Genomic DNA, 20,633 nt, shown 5'->3' with positions numbered 1-20,633 from the left:
ACAAACCATTTCACAAGCTCAAAATATTTATGACCATTATTTGATTCCATAGGTTTGGTCAAAATAGAGAGTCACAGTCACAGTTAAGAAGGTCACAGATATTTATCTGAGGTCTGTTTGTTGGATTTAAACCAGAGTCAAAGTTTATATTTGTCATGGCTAGAAAACAAAGTAAAGTAATGTTAACTGATAAGAAGCTACTAACTTGAGAGGCAGGACTGGGTTTATTATACTGTGTATGTGTGTGTGTCTCTAGTGTTACAGGTATACCTCTCAGACTCCAGAAGATGAATGATTTGGAGGAAGAGGAGGATGGAGCAGAGTCTCTAATATCCAGCTCCAGCCGTCTGTCTATGAAGAGTGACCAGTCTAGAGGTCATGTTCCAGACTTCAGTAATAAACCTGGACCATCAGACACAAAGTAAGAGACTGTTTCTACTGTAAACTGACCAGAAAATGATTCAGTATTGAAATGTCATTTAACAACCTACATAACACTATTTGTTTTATAATTCTGTGTTGTTAAAAATTCAGTCACTGACCTTTTTGTTGTTTAAGCACTGATTGCATTATTTCTTTATTTCTTTCACCACCGACTGACAACCCACACTCCACATACCCACACACACAACCATCTCCATCAGTTATTAGTCAGTGCCTGAGTATCTTCTGCAGCAAGTTTATCCATCTAAATATGAAGTGGCAGCTGATGTGTTTAGTAAAGCTGTGCAGCTCATAAAAATATCTGTAAATGATACACTCAAACCACATTCATGCATCAGACTCTACAAGGAGATAAATGTTGAGGATGTGTGTCATATTCATTCACAGTGTTTACACATGCAGAAGTTCAAATCTCTTCACTCACATCTGTTTTTAGCTGTAGATAAAAGTAAAAACTGAAATATGAACATCATCAGCTGTTGTGATGAACTAAATAGTGCTAATATGACATGTTGCATGTGTTTATATCTGCTCTTTACAAGAAGTAATGATGTATGTAAAATATCTAATGTTTCCAGAGGTGAGGACCACAGCCAGAGAGCAGAGTCTCTAATATCCAGCTGTCTGTCTATGAAGAGTGAACGGTCTAGAGGTCATGTTCCAGACTTCTGTAATGAACCATCAGACACAAAGTAAGAGACTGTTTCTACTGTAAACTGACCAGAAACTGATTCAGTATTGAAATGTCATTTAACAACCTACATAACACTATTTGTTTTATAATTCTGTGTTGTTAAAAATTCAGTCACTGACCTTTTTGTTGTTTAAGCACTGATTGCATTATTTCTTTATTTCTTTCACCACCGACTGACAACCCACACTCCACATACCCACACACACAACCATCTCCATCAGTTATTAGTCAGTGCCTGAGTATCTTCTGCAGCAAGTTTATCCATCTAAATATGAAGTGGCAGCTGATGTGTTTAGTAAAGCTGTGCAGCTCATAAAAATATCTGTAAATGATACAATCAAACCACATTCATGCATCAGACTCTACAAACAATTGTGAGTTTACAGGAGATAAATGTTGAGGATGTGTGTCATATTCATTCACAGTGTTTACACATGCAGAAGTTCAAATCTCTTCACTCACATCTGTTTTTAGCTGTAGATAAAAGTAAAAACTGAAATATGAACATCATCAGCTGTTGTGATGAACTAAATAGTGCTAATATGACATGTTGCATGTGTTTATATCTGCTCTTTACAAGAAGTAATGATGTATGTAAAATATCTAATGTTTCCAGAGGTGAGGACCACAGCCAGAGAGCAGAGTCTCTAATATCCAGCTGTCTGTCTATGAAGAGTGAACGGTCTAGAGGTCATGTTCCAGACTTCTGTAATGAACCATCAGACACAAAGTAAGAGACTGTTTCTACTGTAAACTGACCAGAAACTGATTCAGTATTGAAATGTCATTTAACAACCTACATAACACTATTTGTTTTATAATTCTGTGTTGTTAAAAATTCAGTCACTGACCTTTTTGTTGTTTAAGCACTGATTGCATTATTTCTTTATTTCTTTCACCACCGACTGACAACCCACACTCCACATACCCACACACACAACCATCTCCATCAGTTATTAGTCAGTGCCTGAGTATCTTCTGCAGCAAGTTTATCCATCTAAATATGAAGTGGCAGCTGATGTGTTTAGTAAAGCTGTGCAGCTCATAAAAATATCTGTAAATGATACAATCAAACCACATTCATGCATCAGACTCTACAAACAATTGTGAGTTTACAGGAGATAAATGTTGAGGATGTGTGTCATATTCATTCACAGTGTTTACACATGCAGAAGTTCAAATCTCTTCACTCACATCTGTTTTTAGCTGTAGATAAAAGTAAAAACTGAAATATGAACATCATCAGCTGTTGTGATGAACTAAATAGTGCTAATATGACATGTTGCATGTGTTTATATCTGCTCTTTACAAGAAGTAATGATGTATGTAAAATATCTAATGTTTCCAGAGGTGAGGACCACAGCCAGAGAGCAGAGTCTCTAATATCCAGCTGTCTGTCTATGAAGAGTGACCGGTCTAGAGGTCATGTTCCAGACTTCTGTAATGAACCATCAGACACAAAGTAAGAGACTGTTTCTACTGTAAACTGACCAGAAACTGATTCAGTATTGAAATGTCATTTAACAACCTACATAACACTATTTGTTTTATAATTCTGTGTTGTTAAAAATTCAGTCACTGATCTTTTTGTTGTTTAAGCACTGATTGCATTATTTCTTTATTTCTTTCACCACTGACTGACAACCCACACTCCACATACCCACACACACAACCATCTCCATCAGTTATTAGTCAGTGCCTGAGTATCTTCTGCAGCAAGTTTATCCATCTAAATATGAAGTGGCAGCTGATGTGTTTAGTAAAGCTGTGCAGCTCATAAAAATATCTGTAAATGATACAATCAAACCACATTCATGCATCAGACTCTACAAACAATTGTGAGTTTACAGGAGATAAATGTTGAGGATGTGTGTCATATTCATTCACAGTGTTTACACATGCAGAAGTTCAAATCTCTTCACTCACATCTGTTTTTAGCTGTAGATAAAAGTAAAAACTGAAATATGAACATCATCAGCTGTTGTGATGAACTAAATAGTGCTAATATGACATGTTGCATGTGTTTATATCTGCTCTTTACAAGAAGTAATGATGTATGTAAAATATCTAATGTTTCCAGAGGTGAGGACCACAGCCAGAGAGCAGAGTCTCTAATATCCAGCTGTCTGTCTATGAAGAGTGAACGGTCTAGAGGTCATGTTCCAGACTTCTGTAATGAACCATCAGACACAAAGTAAGAGACTGTTTCTACTGTAAACTGACCAGAAACTGATTCAGTATTGAAATGTCATTTAACAACCTACATAACACTATTTGTTTTATAATTCTGTGTTGTTAAAAATTCAGTCACTGACCTTTTTGTTGTTTAAGCACTGATTGCATTATTTCTTTATTTCTTTCACCACCGACTGACAACCCACACTCCACATACCCACACACACAACCATCTCCATCAGTTATTAGTCAGTGCCTGAGTATCTTCTGCAGCAAGTTTATCCATCTAAATATGAAGTGGCAGCTGATGTGTTTAGTAAAGCTGTGCAGCTCATAAAAATATCTGTAAATGATACAATCAAACCACATTCATGCATCAGACTCTACAAACAATTGTGAGTTTACAGGAGATAAATGTTGAGGATGTGTGTCATATTCATTCACAGTGTTTACACATGCAGAAGTTCAAATCTCTTCACTCACATCTGTTTTTAGCTGTAGATAAAAGTAAAAACTGAAATATGAACATCATCAGCTGTTGTGATGAACTAAATAGTGCTAATATGACATGTTGCATGTGTTTATATCTGCTCTTTACAAGAAGTAATGATGTATGTAAAATATCTAATGTTTCCAGAGGTGAGGACCACAGCCAGAGAGCAGAGTCTCTAATATCCAGCTGTCTGTCTATGAAGAGTGACCGGTCTAGAGGTCATGTTCCAGACTTCTGTAATGAACCATCAGACACAAAGTAAGAGACTGTTTCTACTGTAAACTGACCAGAAAATGATTCAGTATTGAAATGTCATTTAACAACAGCTTTCTAGACATGCACAAGTTAATCTGACAGCCCAGCATCAGGCAGCAGTGCCTTTAGTGTTGCTATTAGTAAATAAACTGTTACATAGAAATATTTTTTGTCATTCAGTATATTCACATCAGACATGACAGACTTTGTGTTCTCAATCATGTAGATGTTAAAAACTCTTCACTCAAACGTAACCATTTTGCAGCTCTCAATAACATTTTTAGAATATGCAGAAGGAGAGATAATCATAACTATTTGTTGTCATTCTCAAATCATGATTATGTGCCACGTTTCATGTTACATCTGCTTTTTCCAAGAACTAATGATATGTGTAAAACAATTGTTGTTTCCACAGACAGAGAGCAGAGTCACTAATATCCAGCTGTCTGTCACTCAAGTGGTTCAAAGAAGAACCCCCAGACTTCAATAATGAACCTGGGCCCTCAATCAGCTGTAATCTAGAACAGATTTTCATGTACATGTTAGCTAGAGACAGAAACCGGGCTGGTATTGGTATGTGATTTTCCAGTAAAAAAAAATCAATAGTAGTAATAGGTAACCCAGGGTGATATTTACCAAGGATTTAGTAACAAGTTCAATGTTGTCTTTTTTCACTAAAGGACTGCACTGGGGTTTAGTGCAGGTAAAATGGCAGAAAACTGAGTGTTTTGTCTCATGCAATACAGAATGTGTCATAACATGTGCCTGTTCAAGGGCAGAAAATATTGGAGGAGCTAATGGAAATTTATACAAACAGCCTGCTGCAGCTGATTTATCACTGCAGACTTACCACTGCATCAGAAGAAACTGAGTCTGATATTTAACGTTTGGGAAAAAGAAAATCTGTGCAACTTCTGTCACACTCACACACAGAGAGGGAGATCATAGTAGAAACAGTGAGAGAGAGAAACACAAATGAAAAGATTCATTATGAGGCGACTTTACCAGAGCTCTCTGTTCAACACCACAACACAGGACTTGTGGACTTTTCTGTTTTGCTCAGTTGCCTCCTGCTTATTTTTTCTGACTTTTAGTGGCTCATAGCAGCTAAAAGGAGCCCTGTCGAGTTTTCTTGTTTACAAAAAAAGTCATGTTTATATTTACTTTCCAAAACGCATTGTGTGTATCCTTGTGGTCACAAAAAAAGGGGTTGAATCCATTTCCCTCCTCATTAAACATTTGCAAAGCTAATTTATGAAGCTAGTATTTTAAATTCAAGATTCATGATTTATATTATTATCATTTTCTTGTGTATTTGTAAACACAAAAAAACCAAAATGCTGTCCCTCCCAGCCCACAGCAGTGCAACAACAACAGAAAGGATAAAGAAAGTACATGTCTCAGTTCGATGTAGACAGCTTTTGTATGTCAACGAGTGACCAGCACTGATTGGGGAGTTATATAATCCATTTTGCTGTCCAGAGAACAAACATTAGGCAGCAAGATTGTTGGAACTGTGTATGGGTTAACAGTTAGTCTAGCTTGCACTCCTTTGTGTTTGCCCAGCCTCCTCATTCTGTCACCCTGCTTTTGATGTTTCCTCTCTGGTGCAGCTCCAGGCAAGGCTGTGGTCTCCTTTGGGCCCACTGGGCTTAGCAGACCAAGCATGCTCGGCTGATCTAGCTCCCAGCCAGTATTTCTCGTAGCAAAAGTCTTTGTTACGTATGTCCAAAACAAACTGATGATCATAGACATATTTGCCTTGCACTCAACACGATGACACAGACATAGACATAGACATGGACAAAGACACTGCATAGTCGAGCTAGCAGAGGCCTCTGCAAATGTCGCTGCACTGCCATCACATCAGTTCATGGAGAGAGAGGGAGAATACCACCAACAAGGGCCTCTTCATTTCTCTCCTTATCTTCACAAAATAACTCTGCTGTTAGCTTCCTAAATGCAGTTTCTTTGGAAAGTTGGTAACAATGGCAAGTACCAGTTAGCATTTGACAGCTAGCTAATTATTTTGATTTAAAAAATATATCCAAAGTTGATATTTCCTCTTCTGTTCTTGCTGATTAATGCTATTACCTCTTCTTTAGAGTCTTTTCTGAAGATTATTTGAAGGTTATTTTGCAAAATGTCCCACTTTTTAGGTCCAAGTTTGAGATGTATTCAGGAGCCCATCTCCGGTGGAGCCACTCCATGTCACACATCATTGTTTACTAGCTTGCAGTCTTCTTTTTCACCACCTTTGCTGGTGCATTTTTGTGTCTGTCTAATTACTTTTGAACTCTTGCAATTGTAGTGTTCATTATTTTACTCCAAATTGAATGTGCTGAAGCACAGAGCTTGAAGACTACAAATGTGTAATTTTCCAAATACTTACAGTCTGTTACATACTTACATACTGTTAATGTAGGGAAAGAGCTGCATGCAACTGTAGGATGGCCACCAATAATGTCATGTGTCATAACAAATTTGTTCATGTCCACAGACAGAGGAAGAGGAGGGGTGTTTCTGTGGAGGAGCAGCTGTGCTGCTGTTCTTTATGTCAGGATGTCCTGAAGGATCCAGTCTCCATCAGCTGGTTCTGCAGACAGTCTGCTTCATCAGGAGACTCCTCCTGTCCCCAGTGTAGAGAAAGATCCAGAACAAGAACTCGACTGCAGACAGACAGTCAGACCAGCATTGTACAAAGTAAGACTGAAGATCTGTCTGCTGATGTCATCATCTCTGAAAATAGGACAGGAAGCTACCACCACTAGCGTACTGAAAGTGAAAACAGTGAGGCATATTTCTTTTTAATAATACATCTTTTTCTTTCTTTCAGCAGATAGTGGTCTGCAGGAGGTTTTAGATGAACATAAGATTAGTCTGAGGGGGAGATGTGAATGTGTGACTGAAGGAACTGATGAAGCGGGAAGTGAAACCCTCCTTAACAGGATCTACACTGAGCTCTACATCACAGAGAGACAGAGTGAAGAGGTTAATACCCAACATGAAGTGAGGCAGCTTGCGACAGCTTCCAAGATGAAGACCTTCCATGACACTCCAATCAAATGTCATGACATCTTTAAAGCCTTACCTGACCAACAGAAAGACATCAGAGTCGTTCTGACAAATGGCGTCGCTGGCATTGGAAAAACCTTCTCAGTGCAGAAGTTCACTCTGGACTGGGCAGAGGGCTTGGAAAACCAAGATGTCAGTCTGGTGATTCTGCTTTCATTCAGGGAGCTGAACTTGATCAAAGATGATCAGTACAGTCTCCTTATGCTGATCCATGTTTTCCATCCAACATTACAGAAGATCACAGCAGAGAAGCTCGCTGTCTGTAAAGTTTTGTTCATCTTTGATGGCCTGGATGAAAGCAGGCTTTCATTGGATTTCAAGAACAGGAAGGTCGTGTCTGATGTCACACAGAAGTCATCAGTCAACGTGCTGTTGACAAACCTCTTCAAGGGGAACCTGCTTCCCTTGGCTCTCGTCTGGATAACTTCCCGACCTGCAGCAGCCAATCAGATCCCTCCTATATGTGTTGACAGGGTAACCGAAGTGCGAGGCTTCACTGATGCCCAGAAGGAGGAGTACTTCAGGAGGAGATTCAGTGATGAAGAGCTGTCCAGCAAAATCATTGCACACATCAAGACATCCAGGAGTCTCCACATTATGTGTCTCATCCCAGTCTTCTGCTGGATCGCTGCTACAGTTGTGGAGCACATGTTGACTACAGACCAAAGAGGAGCGCTGCCCGAGACCCTGACTGACATGTACTCACACTTCCTGCTGGTTCAGACAAAGAGGAAGAAGCACAAATATGATGAGGGACATGAGACAAGTCCACAGGAGCTGACGGAGGCTGACATGGAAGTTATTCTGAAGCTAGGGAGACTGGCGTTTGAACATCTGGAGAAAGGAAACATCATGTTCTACCAAGAAGACCTGGAGCAGTGTGGTCTTGACGTCACAGAGGCCTCAGTGTTGACAGGAGTTTGTACCGAGATCTTCAAAAGAGAGAGTGTGATTTTCCAGAAAACAGTCTACTGCTTTGTTCATCTGAGCGTTCAGGAGTTTCTGGCTGCAGTCTACATGTACCACTGCTACACCAACAGGAAGACGGAGGTACTGGAGAACTTCCTGGGAAAAAAACACATTGATCTATCTGTGGATGTCTTCCTGATGAGAGCCATGGAGAAATCTCTCAAAAGTAAAAATGGCCACCTGGACCTGTTTGTTTGTTTCCTTCATGGCCTCTCTCTGAAGTCCAACCAGAGTCTCTTAGGAGGCCTGCTGGGTCAGGCAGAGAACAGTCCGGAAATCATCCAGAGAGTCATCAACAAGCTGAAGAAGATGAACACCCCTGATATCTCTCCTGACAGAAGCATCAACATCTTTCACTGTCTCATGGAGATGAACGACCGCTCAGTACATCAGGAGATCCAAGAGTTCCTTAAGTCAGACAACAGATCAGAGAGGAAACTCTCTGAGATCCACTGCTCAGCTCTGGCCTACATGCTGCAGATGTCAGAGGAGGTTCTTGATGAATTGGAGCTGAAGAAGTACAAGACAACAGAGGAGGGACGACTGAGACTGATCCCAGCTGTGAGGAACTGCAGAAAGGCTCAGTAAGTCCAGATGTGATTAACATTATTAATCAGTGTAGGTTAGTGAATTAGTTCTTCAAATATAAACAATATAAAATTTTTATTATTCAAAAGGTCCACCTCAAATTTGGTCAGTGAAATCTCAAGACCATCACAATGCCAAATTGTGAAGCTTTCGAGTTTTCATGGAACGCTGTTGCCATGGCAATGCAGAAAATTTGCATGTTTCAATATGAAAGAGGAAACTGTTGTAACTTGACTTTACAATGTCCAATCTGCCCCAAATTTTACCTGGTGGATAACAAACCAGTCCTGAAGACATCTAAATGCACATATTGAGTCATAGTCATAGCACAACCCACTGACAAGACGAAGTCAGTGTTATGTGACAAACATCATCAGATTTACATGAAATTAACATGGTGTGGTCTACACATGATATATAGCAACATGTAGGTATAATTAGTGAGTTTTCTCTAGTGCCACATAGTGAAAACAGGAAGTGATATTTAATTCCTTGGTGCAACGTCCCATATTCATAAAAATGCATATGCATGTCAGGTGACCTCCACTAAATGTATTGCTGCATTAATGACCCACTTGTGAAGCACCACCTAGTGGCAATAGGAAGTGAAGCCTAGGTAACACATAGATCATCAGATGTATATGCAATTTCCAATACATCATCTCCAGCATTACGTAGTCCACACAGGAAATAATACTGTCCTCATTCAGGCAGGTTCAATTGGTCATAAAAGTGAAGGGTTTTATCTAACATGGGTTTTGGGCTTGGGTGTGGCAAGATGACATGATAGTGCCCCCTACAGAATTTCAAAGAAGTAGCACTCATGTTATGTTTAACCTAGATGTACAAAATTTGGTAGGCACATGTAACATCTCTAGACAAAAAAGATTTTGGTGCAATGCCCCAAATTCAACAGAAAGTTGGCCACTTTGAAATTAGTGCTCATTTGAAGTGTATTTCTGACCATTTACAGGCATTTATAGTTGTCACCTATATGCAATTGCCAATATTCATGAAAATCTATATCCATGTCAGTTGCCTACTGGTAAATATATTGCTGCATTAATATTTCACTTATGTATTATTGCCTACAGGCAACAGGAAGTGAAGCCTAAATGACACATAGCTCATCAAGTATATACACAATTTCCAATATAACATCTCCAGCACCACGTACTGCACAGAGGAAATAATATTTTACCCATTCACACAGTGTCTGATAATCCTGACAAATCAGAGCTGTGTCAACTGACCTCCTGTAGCGATACTAGAGCTGCTGCTCACTCTGACACACGCAAGGTGCTTGCTGCTTGCTGCTTTAATTATTATTTAAATTGAGTATGTAACCTTTGTTGAAGCAGCCACTGTGGCCACAAGGGACAATTATGAGATAATGTTGCTATGACATCCTGATTTGGTAGCACAAGTAGTCATCAAATCAGAAAATTGTTTCAGTAATGTCAATTATACAACAATATCTAATGTTTGCTAACATGAACTAACATTAGCCTCTGTAAACTACTTTTCATGCGAGAGAAAGACTTGCACTAAGAAACCTCTGAAGTTGTTTGAGCAATGATGCATCTTATTACTTAAGAATTCAACTTTTAAATAACTGTTATAAACTATAACAGTACAGGGAAGGGAAGTTACATAGCCTTGTTTTAAGTCTTTCTTATATTCTGTTTGTCACAGAAAGAAACTTTCAGGTGTTTTCTCTCTTGTTGGTGTAGAGAAGAGTAGAAGCAGGAAATGCACAGGTCTGATGAATATATAAAAGCAGAATGATAGAATTCAGACTGTGAAAGAGATCTTATACACATTAAAGGTCAATTTTATGTTTTTAATGCTGATACCCTGATAATATCTTTCTGATGACATCATGTTGAAACTAATTAAAACCTTATTGGTTTGTTATTGTTTTTGTGTGCTGAATCAGTTTTTTAGAAACGTCATTCAGTCGTCTGTCATGCAGTCGTTAAGAACTTTATTGTTGTTATGCAAGCACAACAAAATTGCATTGCATCATCCTCAAATGGTGCATTTGTATTTAAGACTTTACACATATTTACTTTGTCCATTTGTATAGAGAATAGATAAGACAGAAAGGTAAAAATACCAGTGACAAAGAGTGTAGAATCTAAGCAATATAAGTACAAAATATGATATAATAATATAATATAAAGTATAAAATGCAACTAACAATAAAATAAAACAAAAATACAACTAACAAGGTGCAACAGCATCAGCAGCAAATACAGACAGGTATGGTGACAGATATGAAGTGGTGGTGTATGGAGTGTTGGATGACATGTATTGCACATGATCAGTACTTAAAGTGACGTAGTGAAATAAACATTTCACCTGTGTCCCAATGATGGCAGCATATCAGTCTTAAAATATTGTACAGGAGAAAAATATTGCACATGCCCAGTGGTGGCAGTATATTATATTTAATTACATTAATTATAAAATGTTTTTAAATTATAAAATGGTTCTCTTATCAGGATGGCCTCATGCTAACTATCACACTATCAGACTGTGGAAATTATGGGAGCCTCAATGTAACTCCATTTTCTGTACCTGCAAAATTAAATGTCTGCTGATATGAGAGTGATAAGAATTATTGTTTTGTGTCAAACACAGTGAGATAAGATTAGTTGAACGACTGATTTGAAGAGCAAAAATTAATCAAAACAGAAAATGTCAAATTGTCATCAATGAATGAAGTAAATATATGTCCTCTTTCATGATAGCTTATGTTGCAATATATTTGTCATGACAGACTTTCTGACTGTGGACTCTCAGAGACTCACTGTGGAGTTTTGGCCTCAGCTCTGAAGTCCAACCCCTCCCATCTGAGAGAGCTGGATCTGAGTGAAAACAACCTGCAAGATTCAGGGGTTAAGCTGTTGTCTGATGGACTGGAGAGTCCACACTGTGGACTGGAGACTCTGAGGTCAGTTCACCGATTGTATCTTTGGTAGTTTTTTTTGTATATATTCAATTCAACACTTTGAAGGTTCAAACATTTGCTCCATACATTTTTCAGGATTTGGCTTAGCACTAATCTGTAGAATTCATTTTCCACAGTCAACATCCACAGTCTTGTTCAGTGTAAAATTACTTCGTACATTTAAAGTGTTTGGGTGCAGTTTGGGTGATGTCTGTAGAAGGCTGACATTATGATGATCCCTAATAACACAATGACAAAGTCACTCCGCTCATTTTATGGAAAAGCTCTTTCATTGCTCTTTACATGCACCTCAGTAAGCAGGTTACAGTTGACTTTCTCCAGTCATCTGATTTCTTAAATGTCATGTAAACAAGAAACTGGTTTCTGTAATCAGGGTATGGGATGAGAGAAACCTCGTTTCCACAGGTAGATTTCTCCTCAAGAACTCTGATTTCTCAGTCATGTATCAGCTTTTTACATGTGTGTATGTGCAGAACAACAGACTGCAGACAGAGAAAGTAACAGTGGAGCAGCTGGATGAAAGCAAAGATCTTTACACAGAGCGATGCAGCCTTGTATTTAAAATAATTCCATCTGAAGTCTGACTAACACTGAAACTGAAACTAACACAAAGCAGCCTTTAGAAGTCTAAATAAGTTGGTTTCTAGCACTGATCATTTAAATATTTGTTAAATTCAGACATATTGTGAGGAAAAGTTCTACTCTGTCTGTCCTCCTCTCACTATGCTGTCTGCTCCAACAAAAACACACACTCCAAAAACACAAAACAAAAGGTCAGAAAGCAGCATTTTCTCTCACTAATACAGTTAAAATCAGTGAGCCACACTTACAGAATAAGGTCAGATTTAATGGAAAAGGCTGATTACTGACTTGCTACATGTACATAAGGATTTACAGTAACCAGGTTACTACAGTGAATGTTATCACACTGATTGATGAGGACATACTGTAGCACTGTTGAAATACACATTTAAAACCTGAACATATCTGATTGGATTATAAATGGATTTTGTCTACATCATTTATTGCTTATTCAGATTGAGTCTCTGCAGTTTGTCAGAGATCAGTTGTGCTTCTCTGGCCTCAGCTCTGAAGTCCAACCCCACCGATCTGAGAGAGCTTGAGCTGAGTTACAACGAGCTAGAGGATTCAGGAGTGGAGCTGCTGTGTGATTTTCTGGAGAGTCCACTCTGTAGACTGGAGTATCTGGGGTTAGACACCATTTTTTTACTTCTGTGCTGAGATTAATGTGATATGAAACTTGTGGTGTTATAAATTGCAGATATAAACTTGACATTGTGATGATCCACACTGAGTATCTTTATAGTGGCAATCTTCTATGTGTCCGGCAATCCACATTACCACTACAGTGACAGTCTGTGTATCCGCTATAACTTTCACGTGAAATGAATCTTCAAAGGCAGCAACTCCATTTATAACATTCACTTAGAACAAATACAGTTACAAGATTTACTCTGTGCTAAACTTGGCTCTGTGGTCAAAAAACTGTCTTCATCTACAGATGATTAACTCTAACTGAGCTACTGGCTATGACATAATTCATAGCCTAACTAAAGGAGCATTTCAACATATCAGTACTAAATCACTAAATACATCTAATCGATTCTTAATATGGTTCTTACAATCTTAATGGTAAAGTCTATTGTCTTCTTCAGTGGTTTACTCCATTGACTATGTCAGAGCAATATTTAAAACCTTCATATAACAAGATAAATCCTACACTGGACATTTCACTCTGAACCTCTTAAACCTTTCATTTTTACATAAAATTTTATTTTTTTAAATTAAAAATAAAAACACTCAATCAGACAGTAACAAATATAATATCCAGTATTTAAATGTTTAAACACTTTTATGAAGCTGTGCCTATATACTGACTGAAATATTAAAACACAAGATGCTCTAAGTTTTTAAGGCAACTCCATTCCAATAAATGTAAATTTTGTAGATATATTGAACATAATTTTATCCCCAAATCCTCAAAATCCATCCTGACATATTTGGTATCTTTGTAAACTGGTGGAGATGAAGAGATTAAGAGCTGGCATCACTACGTTTTTACTGAAGTAGCAGCATGTTGTCATTGATATTAATAAGAACTCTTTTCACTGTTTGTATTTGACAGTTTTTAACCTGCATCCTGTTGGATTCAGGTGTTTGGAGTTTTTATTTTATAAACTTTTACATTCTAAACCTTCTTTAGCTCTGAGCAGATTATGAAACATTGAATGATTTCAAGCAGGAAGTTTGTCTTCTAAAGTGACAGCATTTACTCTTTATGCAGATTGAGTGACTGCAGTTTGTCAGAGATCAGCTGTGCTTCTCTGGTCTCAGCTCTGAAGTTCAATCCCTCCCATTTTGGCTCCCATCTGAGAGAGCTGCAGCTGAGTAACAACAAGTTGCAAGATTCCGGAGTGAAGCTGCTATATGATTTTCTGGAAAGTCCACACTGTAGACTGGAGACTCTTGGGTCAGTCCAAAATGTTACTTTTGTTGATCTTAATGTTTAACAACTGAACCTCATTTATGTACATACAGTACTGTGCAAAAGTCTTCGGCACTAAAAGTAAATTGAGAATGCTTACAAAAATATTGCTTTTAAATTGTTTTAATTCATCAGTTAATTTCTTACAAAGTTGAGTAAACAGCAGAAACCTAAATGAAACCAATCTTTGCTGTGAGCAGGTTTGCTTTTAAAACAGCACCAGTTCTCCTCAGTGCACTTTAACCCAGTTTTTCAAGGTAACTTGCAGGTAGGTTGTTGTAACCATCCTGGAGAAAGAATGTTCATCTGCGGATTTATTAGTTAGACCATCTCAGGTGCTTCTTCATGTTATCCCAGATTGACTCCATGATGTTGAGATCAGGGCTCTGTGAGGGCCATACCATACCATCTGTTGCAGGACTCATCATTCTTCTTGTTGCTGAAAATAGTTCTTTATGACTCTAGCTGTATGCTAGGGTCATTGTCATGTCATGAATAAATTTGGGACCAATCATACACCTCCCTGATGATATTGCATAATGAATAAGAATCTAAACATCTAAAGTGCTTAAAACCTTTGCACAGTACTGTACATAACTTACATCCGTAAAGTTAATTTATTTTTTCCATATTTTCATCTTTGTATTGTACAAAGTTTAGTCTGTATACAGATTATCTATTTTAAATTGATAATGTTTACTTGCTGAAGAAGAAATATGTTTTAGGTTTAAATTAATTTTAATGTGTTTTCATGAACAATGTTTGGTTGATGTTTTATCATGGTACAGTATCATGGTACAGGATGTTTTATCTGGTACAGTTCCTAAGGTCTGGAAGGCTGCTTAAGCTTAACAATTATAGGTCTATCTCTAAATTGTTATGCCTAGCAAAAGTACTAGGAATGTCTAGTAAATGATCAGCTTAAATCATTCCTCTCAGCACATTCTATTGTAAGCACACACCAGTCTGGTTTTAGAGAAAAGTGCAGCACTGTTACTGCTGCCACTCCTGTTTTAAATTACATAATTTTGGCTCACTGAAACACTGTGCAGCTCTTTTTATTGATCTTTCAAAGGCATTCAATTCTGTAACTGGATGTAATATACATTTTTATGCCGATGACACTATCTTGTATTGCATTGCGGATGCTGTATATTCTGCTGTAAAATCTCTCCATAACTGCCTTGCTGATTTAGAAGTTATGCGCAATAAACATGAGTTAGTCCTAAATGCAGCTAAAACAATTTTTTAAAACACATCTGATTGGATTATAAATGGATTTTTATCTATGTCATTTATTCTTTATTCAGATTGAGTCAATGCAGTTTGTCAGAGATCAGTTGTGCTTCTCTGGCCTCAGCACTGAAGTCCAACCCCTCTCATCTGAGAAAGCTGGAACTGAGTGACAACAAGCTGCAGGATTCAGGAGTGAAGCTACTGTGTGTTTTTCTGGCGAGTCCACACTGTAGACTGGTGACACTGAGGTCAGACACCATTTTTTACTTATGTGCTGAGATTAATATGATGTGAAAGTTGTGGTGACACTGAACTGCAGATATAAAGCTGATATAATGCTGCTCCACATTGAGTATCTAAATGACAAAGTCTATTTTCTTTTTAAGTGGTTTAGTCCATCGACTGTGTCAGGGCAATGCCGAGTTCCAAAAAAAAAAAAAACATCCACTGGATAATTCACTCTGAACTTCTGAAACTATGTTTTTTTCCTCTTTTTGTATTTCACAGTTTTTAACCTGCATCCTGTTGGGTTCAGGTGTTTGGACTTTCCATTTCGTAAACTTATACATTCTGAAATTCTTCAGCTCTGAATAGATTATGAAACATTGAATTATTTCAAGCAGGAACTTTGTCTTCTAAAGTGACATTGTGTATTCTTTATTCAGATTGAGGCGCTGCAGTTTGTCAGAGATCAGCTGTGCTTCTCTGGCTTCAGCTCTGAAGTCCAACCCTTCCTATCTGAGAGAGCTGCATCTGAGTGAAAACAAACTGCAGGATTCAGGAGTGAAGCTGCTGTGTGATTTTCTGGAGAGTCCACACTGTAGACTGGAGACTCTGAGGTCAGACCCCATTTTTTACTTCTGTGCTGAGATTAATATGATGTGACAGTTGTAGTGACACTAAACTGCAGACATTAAGCTGATATTATGCTGATCCACACTGAGTATCTTAACAGTAAAGTCTATTTTCCTCTTCAGTGATTTAGTCCATTGCATGTGGCAGAGCAATGTTGAACTCCACATTAAAACATACACATAACAAGAAAAACTGTACTGTATATTTAACTCTGAACCTCTTAAACACTTTTTCATCTTTTGTACTTGACAGTTTTAACCTGCATCCTGTTGGGTTCAGGTGTTTGGAGTTTCCATTTTCTAAACTTCTACATTCTAAATCTTCTTCAGTTCTGAACAGATTATGAAACATTAAATTATTTTAAACAGGAATTTTGTCTTCTAAAGTGACATTATTTATTCTTTATCCAGATTGAGTCGCTGCAGTTTGTCAGAGATCAGCTGTGCTTCTCTGGCCTCAGCTCTTAAGTCCAACTTCTCCCATCTGAGAGAGCTGGATCTGTACTACAACAAGCTTCAGGATCCAGGGGTGAAGCTGCTATGTGAACTTGTAGAGAGCCCACACTGTAGATTGGAGACTATGGGGTCAGTAAAAATAATAATAATACTAATAACTTTGTTTGTATGGCACTTTTCATACAAAAAATGCAGCTTACTGATTTACAACAAAGGAAATGACATGCACAAAGTGCTTCACATATAAAAGACATAAAATGAACAAAAAAAAATATGTAAATGTACATAAAATGGAAAATAAAACCCACCTGATAATATTAATAAAAATAGGTTAAAATAAAGTGAAAATACAATATATAGAATGCATACTAATTTGAGACTTAATAAGCAAATACTCAGAAAGTATTTTGTGGTGTGTGCACAATCTGTAAGTCGACACTGATGTCTCTGAAGCCATATACAAAAAGAACCTCCCTTTTCCCAGTGGACACAGACTCACCTTGATTAACTGAAATAATTCTCTTTCAGCTTACCCCAGAATGTCTTCCCATGGGTTTAACCTCACTCTGGGTCTTATCTGTGTTGGGTGCAACCCAAAGCTGCCCCAGAGAAAAAAAACACACACCACAGTCTTTGTTTCTCAAATCTACCAACTACTGACCTCAGCACCCATGTAACATAAGATGGAAAATATACCCACCAAATATAGTACATATAATTCGTACCACAGCGGTGGTAATTTCAGACTTAAGCGAAAACGTATAAACTATTTTGCTGTGTGTACACAATCTGTAAGTCGGCTAGATGTCTGAAGCCATAAGCAAACAGAATCTCCCTTTTCCTAATGGACACAGACTCACCACCGGTCTAGATTAAACAAAATAAGCCTCTTTCAGCTTATCCCAGAACGTCTTCCCACGGCTTTCACCTCACTGTGGCTCTTATCTGTGTTGGGCACAACTCAGAAAAAAGCTGCCTCAGAAAAAAAACACCCATAGTGGCACTGTGGGGGTTAACACACTACATATCACAGTCTTTTTTCTCAAACCTACCAATCACTGACCTCAGTAAGATGGAAAATAAAATCCACTTGATAATAATAAAATTGAGATCAAATAAAATAACATGAAACTACAATACATAGAGTGCATAACATTGAATGGAACATAAAACCCACTGAAACATAAAATAGAATACAGGCTTGACATTATTATTAATAATAATAATAATAATAATAATAATAATAATAATAATAATAATAATAATAATAATAATAAATTAAATGAATAAAAACAATGTTAAAATAGAATATATGGAATGTATAAAATCAAGTAAATAAAGATACAACATTTTAAAAGAAGTGCTGTATTGCATTAGTGGGAAGCTGACTGAGAGAAAAGGTAGTTAAAGGCTAAAGTGAAGGGATAGGTTTTTAGCTTTCTTTCAAAGAGAAAGTAGAGTTAGAGTCACTCCATGCTCGTTTCAGCAATATTGTATTACTGTACTGTAAACACAGTTAGTATCATTATATAGACCAGAACCTCTGCTGAAGTCCAGGAATCACAGCAGCTGTTTAGCTGGGAGCTCTGACTGATTGTTATGTGATGATATAACAGCAGGTAAGATCTTCAAATCCCACAGAGACTCTCTAGTTTTTAAGCTTGTATACAATTCACATGTATCAACAGTAAATCAATCAGTAATCTGATGAGTGAATGTCTGTTTCTGCAGTAATGATGTGTTCAGAACTCTCAGTATTTCATTTCCTCTGTGTACTTAAGTGAAACCTGCAGAGTAAACAGACTTGATGCAAAAGTCTCTGTGGGTCTGTGAGCTTGGAGCTCCGATGTTTTCACTCCAACATAATATGAGAGCTGAAAGGAAGATGGCTACGCTGCACAGCTGTTCCACTTCTGGTCTGAACAGGACTGAAGTCCCTGCTGCTCTTTATACTGGATGTGCTGCATCACTGACTGACAGCTGATGAAATGAGTCTCACTTAACACTGATATATGACCTTGTTGTTTCTTCTCCTCTCATCAGATGGAAGTGGGGATCTCTGTCAGAGTGTGAGTGAAAATCCAGGAGTGTGTGTTGAGAGATCATCAGCTGTATCCTCATGATCCATCTGGACCGGAGTCTGGATCTGGATTTTGTCATCTTCACTTAAGACTCTTAACTGACCACAAACTGAACAGTTATCTCTGGATTTTGTTAAGTCAGCACTTCACAAATGTGTTATACATTAGCTGTTTGATGTATAAAAGATTAAAACAACAGGTGTTATAAGTCAGACTGTCCTGGGTCCATATTTATCAATAGGGGTGGGAATCTTTGTGAATCTCACAATTTGATTTTGATTCTGATACTTTAAAATCAATTTTTCGATTGAATGAATAGAAAACAGGGTGTTGTTTTCAGTCTTTTGCTCCAGTATACTGTGTGACAAACCATTCACTGGTGTCCTTAGTCCACTGTAATACCATATGAAACATATCTGGCAGATAAGATAAAGGGTCTACAGCCTTTTTATTTTAAAAAGTTAACAGCATTTGAATGAATTAAATTGAAAGCATCTTTCAGTCTTCTGCCTATATGAGAATAACAAAGTGAGGAGGAGGAGGAGTGCTGCCCTGTGTTATTAACATCATGTCTCTGGCAGTGGAGAGCAGTCTCTCTGCTGCACTGTTAGCTCCAGGGAAAGACATCGTTGTCTAACATGCTGAGAGGGCATAGGGTTTTTGAGGTGAAACTGACTTAGCACTAAGTTATTTTCACCTCAGGGTTGGTTTAAGTTATTTAATGCTGTAGTGTGTGTTGGTCAGCTGGTCTCATTTGTTACTGCTGGAGTTCACTGCTTTGCTCTGCTAACATTAGTCTCTTAGAGTGATGGCGCATACACACACAATATATTTTACATTTGTCTCACAAAAGTAAATATTTAGTCATTAAATCAAAAAATACTTGCAACCGCTGCCTTTTTTGAAGATGAACTGTAGGATAAGTGTTTGCGCACTGTAGACTGGCCAGGTGCTATACTGCCCTTGCATTTGAGGTCCTCTTTTTTCGTTCCGTGAAGATCACATTATTAAACTAACATTTAGAAAATCAATTTTTGACATTTGTGAATCAATGCAGAATGGTCCACGTCTGCATCGCAATGCATCTAAGATTAAATTTTTTTCCCCAAACCCAATTTATCAAGCATCTCAGAATCGCATTGAGAGTTAACTGTGGACTAAAACTAATGTATGAAGCAGAAGAGAATTTACAACAGTCAAAGTAGTAAGGAAGACAGTCAGAGCAGCAAAGTAGAAATAATGATGATGTGTTGTGGTTTTCTTACAGTCTCGGCTGGAAATATTGGTATAATTTGGTACATTATGTGTATGGGCAGGTAATGAGGCAGGTAACTTACCAGGGTTATGTAACAAAACACAACAGCCTTTTCTTTAATTTATTGGATAAACAACTCTTTAATCTCAAGTTGAGTAGGTTAATGAATTACACAGAGACATGGAGAGTGCCTCACCCCTGGATCCCAAACTGACCTCTTTGCAAAGTGGGTGTCTGTTAATAGGATAACTGCCCAAAAGTTAAACACTGGGATGAAATGGAGATTGAACAGACCTCCTGATAGACCATTTCTGACCAATAACTGAATTATGCCCCGAAATAAAAGCATAAATGACTTTTGGGGTCATTTGAATCAGGACATAGTACCAGATAACAACACATGAACAGAAAACTCTCTTCTCTTACCTAAATAGACCAAGCAATAAACTCCAAGTCACGTTCAAGGAGTCTCCCTGCAAATTTGAGCCAAACCTGAATTTTATGTTAACCAAATGTCTAACCATTATGCAAGTTATGTAATGTTATTTGTCATGTAAATACAGGAAAAATGGTAT

The 20,633-nt window shown here is 37.7% G+C and overlaps 1 protein-coding gene across 1 annotated transcript; it reads left to right on the top strand.

Annotated features, from left to right (window-relative positions):
- The first annotated feature begins 281 nt into the window (after nucleotides 1–281).
- On the top strand, nucleotides 282–18,795 carry LOC137173786 (NACHT, LRR and PYD domains-containing protein 12-like). Its single transcript, XM_067578861.1, has 11 exons — nucleotides 282–421; nucleotides 2,487–2,600; nucleotides 6,568–6,764; nucleotides 6,898–8,689; nucleotides 11,479–11,652; nucleotides 12,708–12,881; nucleotides 13,976–14,161; nucleotides 15,487–15,660; nucleotides 16,078–16,251; nucleotides 16,678–16,855; nucleotides 18,766–18,795. The coding sequence occupies exons 1-11, from the start codon at nucleotides 288–290 to the stop codon at nucleotides 18,793–18,795; spliced, it is 3,327 nt and encodes a 1,108-aa protein (XP_067434962.1). The 5' UTR covers nucleotides 282–287.
- The last annotated feature ends 1,838 nt before the right edge of the window (nucleotides 18,796–20,633 follow it).

Source organism: Thunnus thynnus, chromosome 21, assembly GCF_963924715.1.
Source record: "Thunnus thynnus chromosome 21, fThuThy2.1, whole genome shotgun sequence".
Classification (NCBI taxonomy): Eukaryota; Metazoa; Chordata; class Actinopteri; order Scombriformes; family Scombridae; genus Thunnus; species Thunnus thynnus.
This window is presented reverse-complemented; position numbering and strand designations above follow the sequence as displayed.

Coding starts and splice junctions, on each gene's coding strand:
- LOC137173786 (XM_067578861.1), top strand. CDS start 288: ATGAATGATTTGGAGGAAGAGGAGGATGGAGCAGAGTCTCTAATATCC. Junction 2,601..6,567: donor AATGAACCATCAGACACAAA/GTAAGAGACTGT, acceptor CCACAGACAGAG/GAAGAGGAGGGGTGTTTCTG. Junction 8,690..11,478: donor AGGAACTGCAGAAAGGCTCA/GTAAGTCCAGAT, acceptor TTGTCATGACAG/ACTTTCTGACTGTGGACTCT.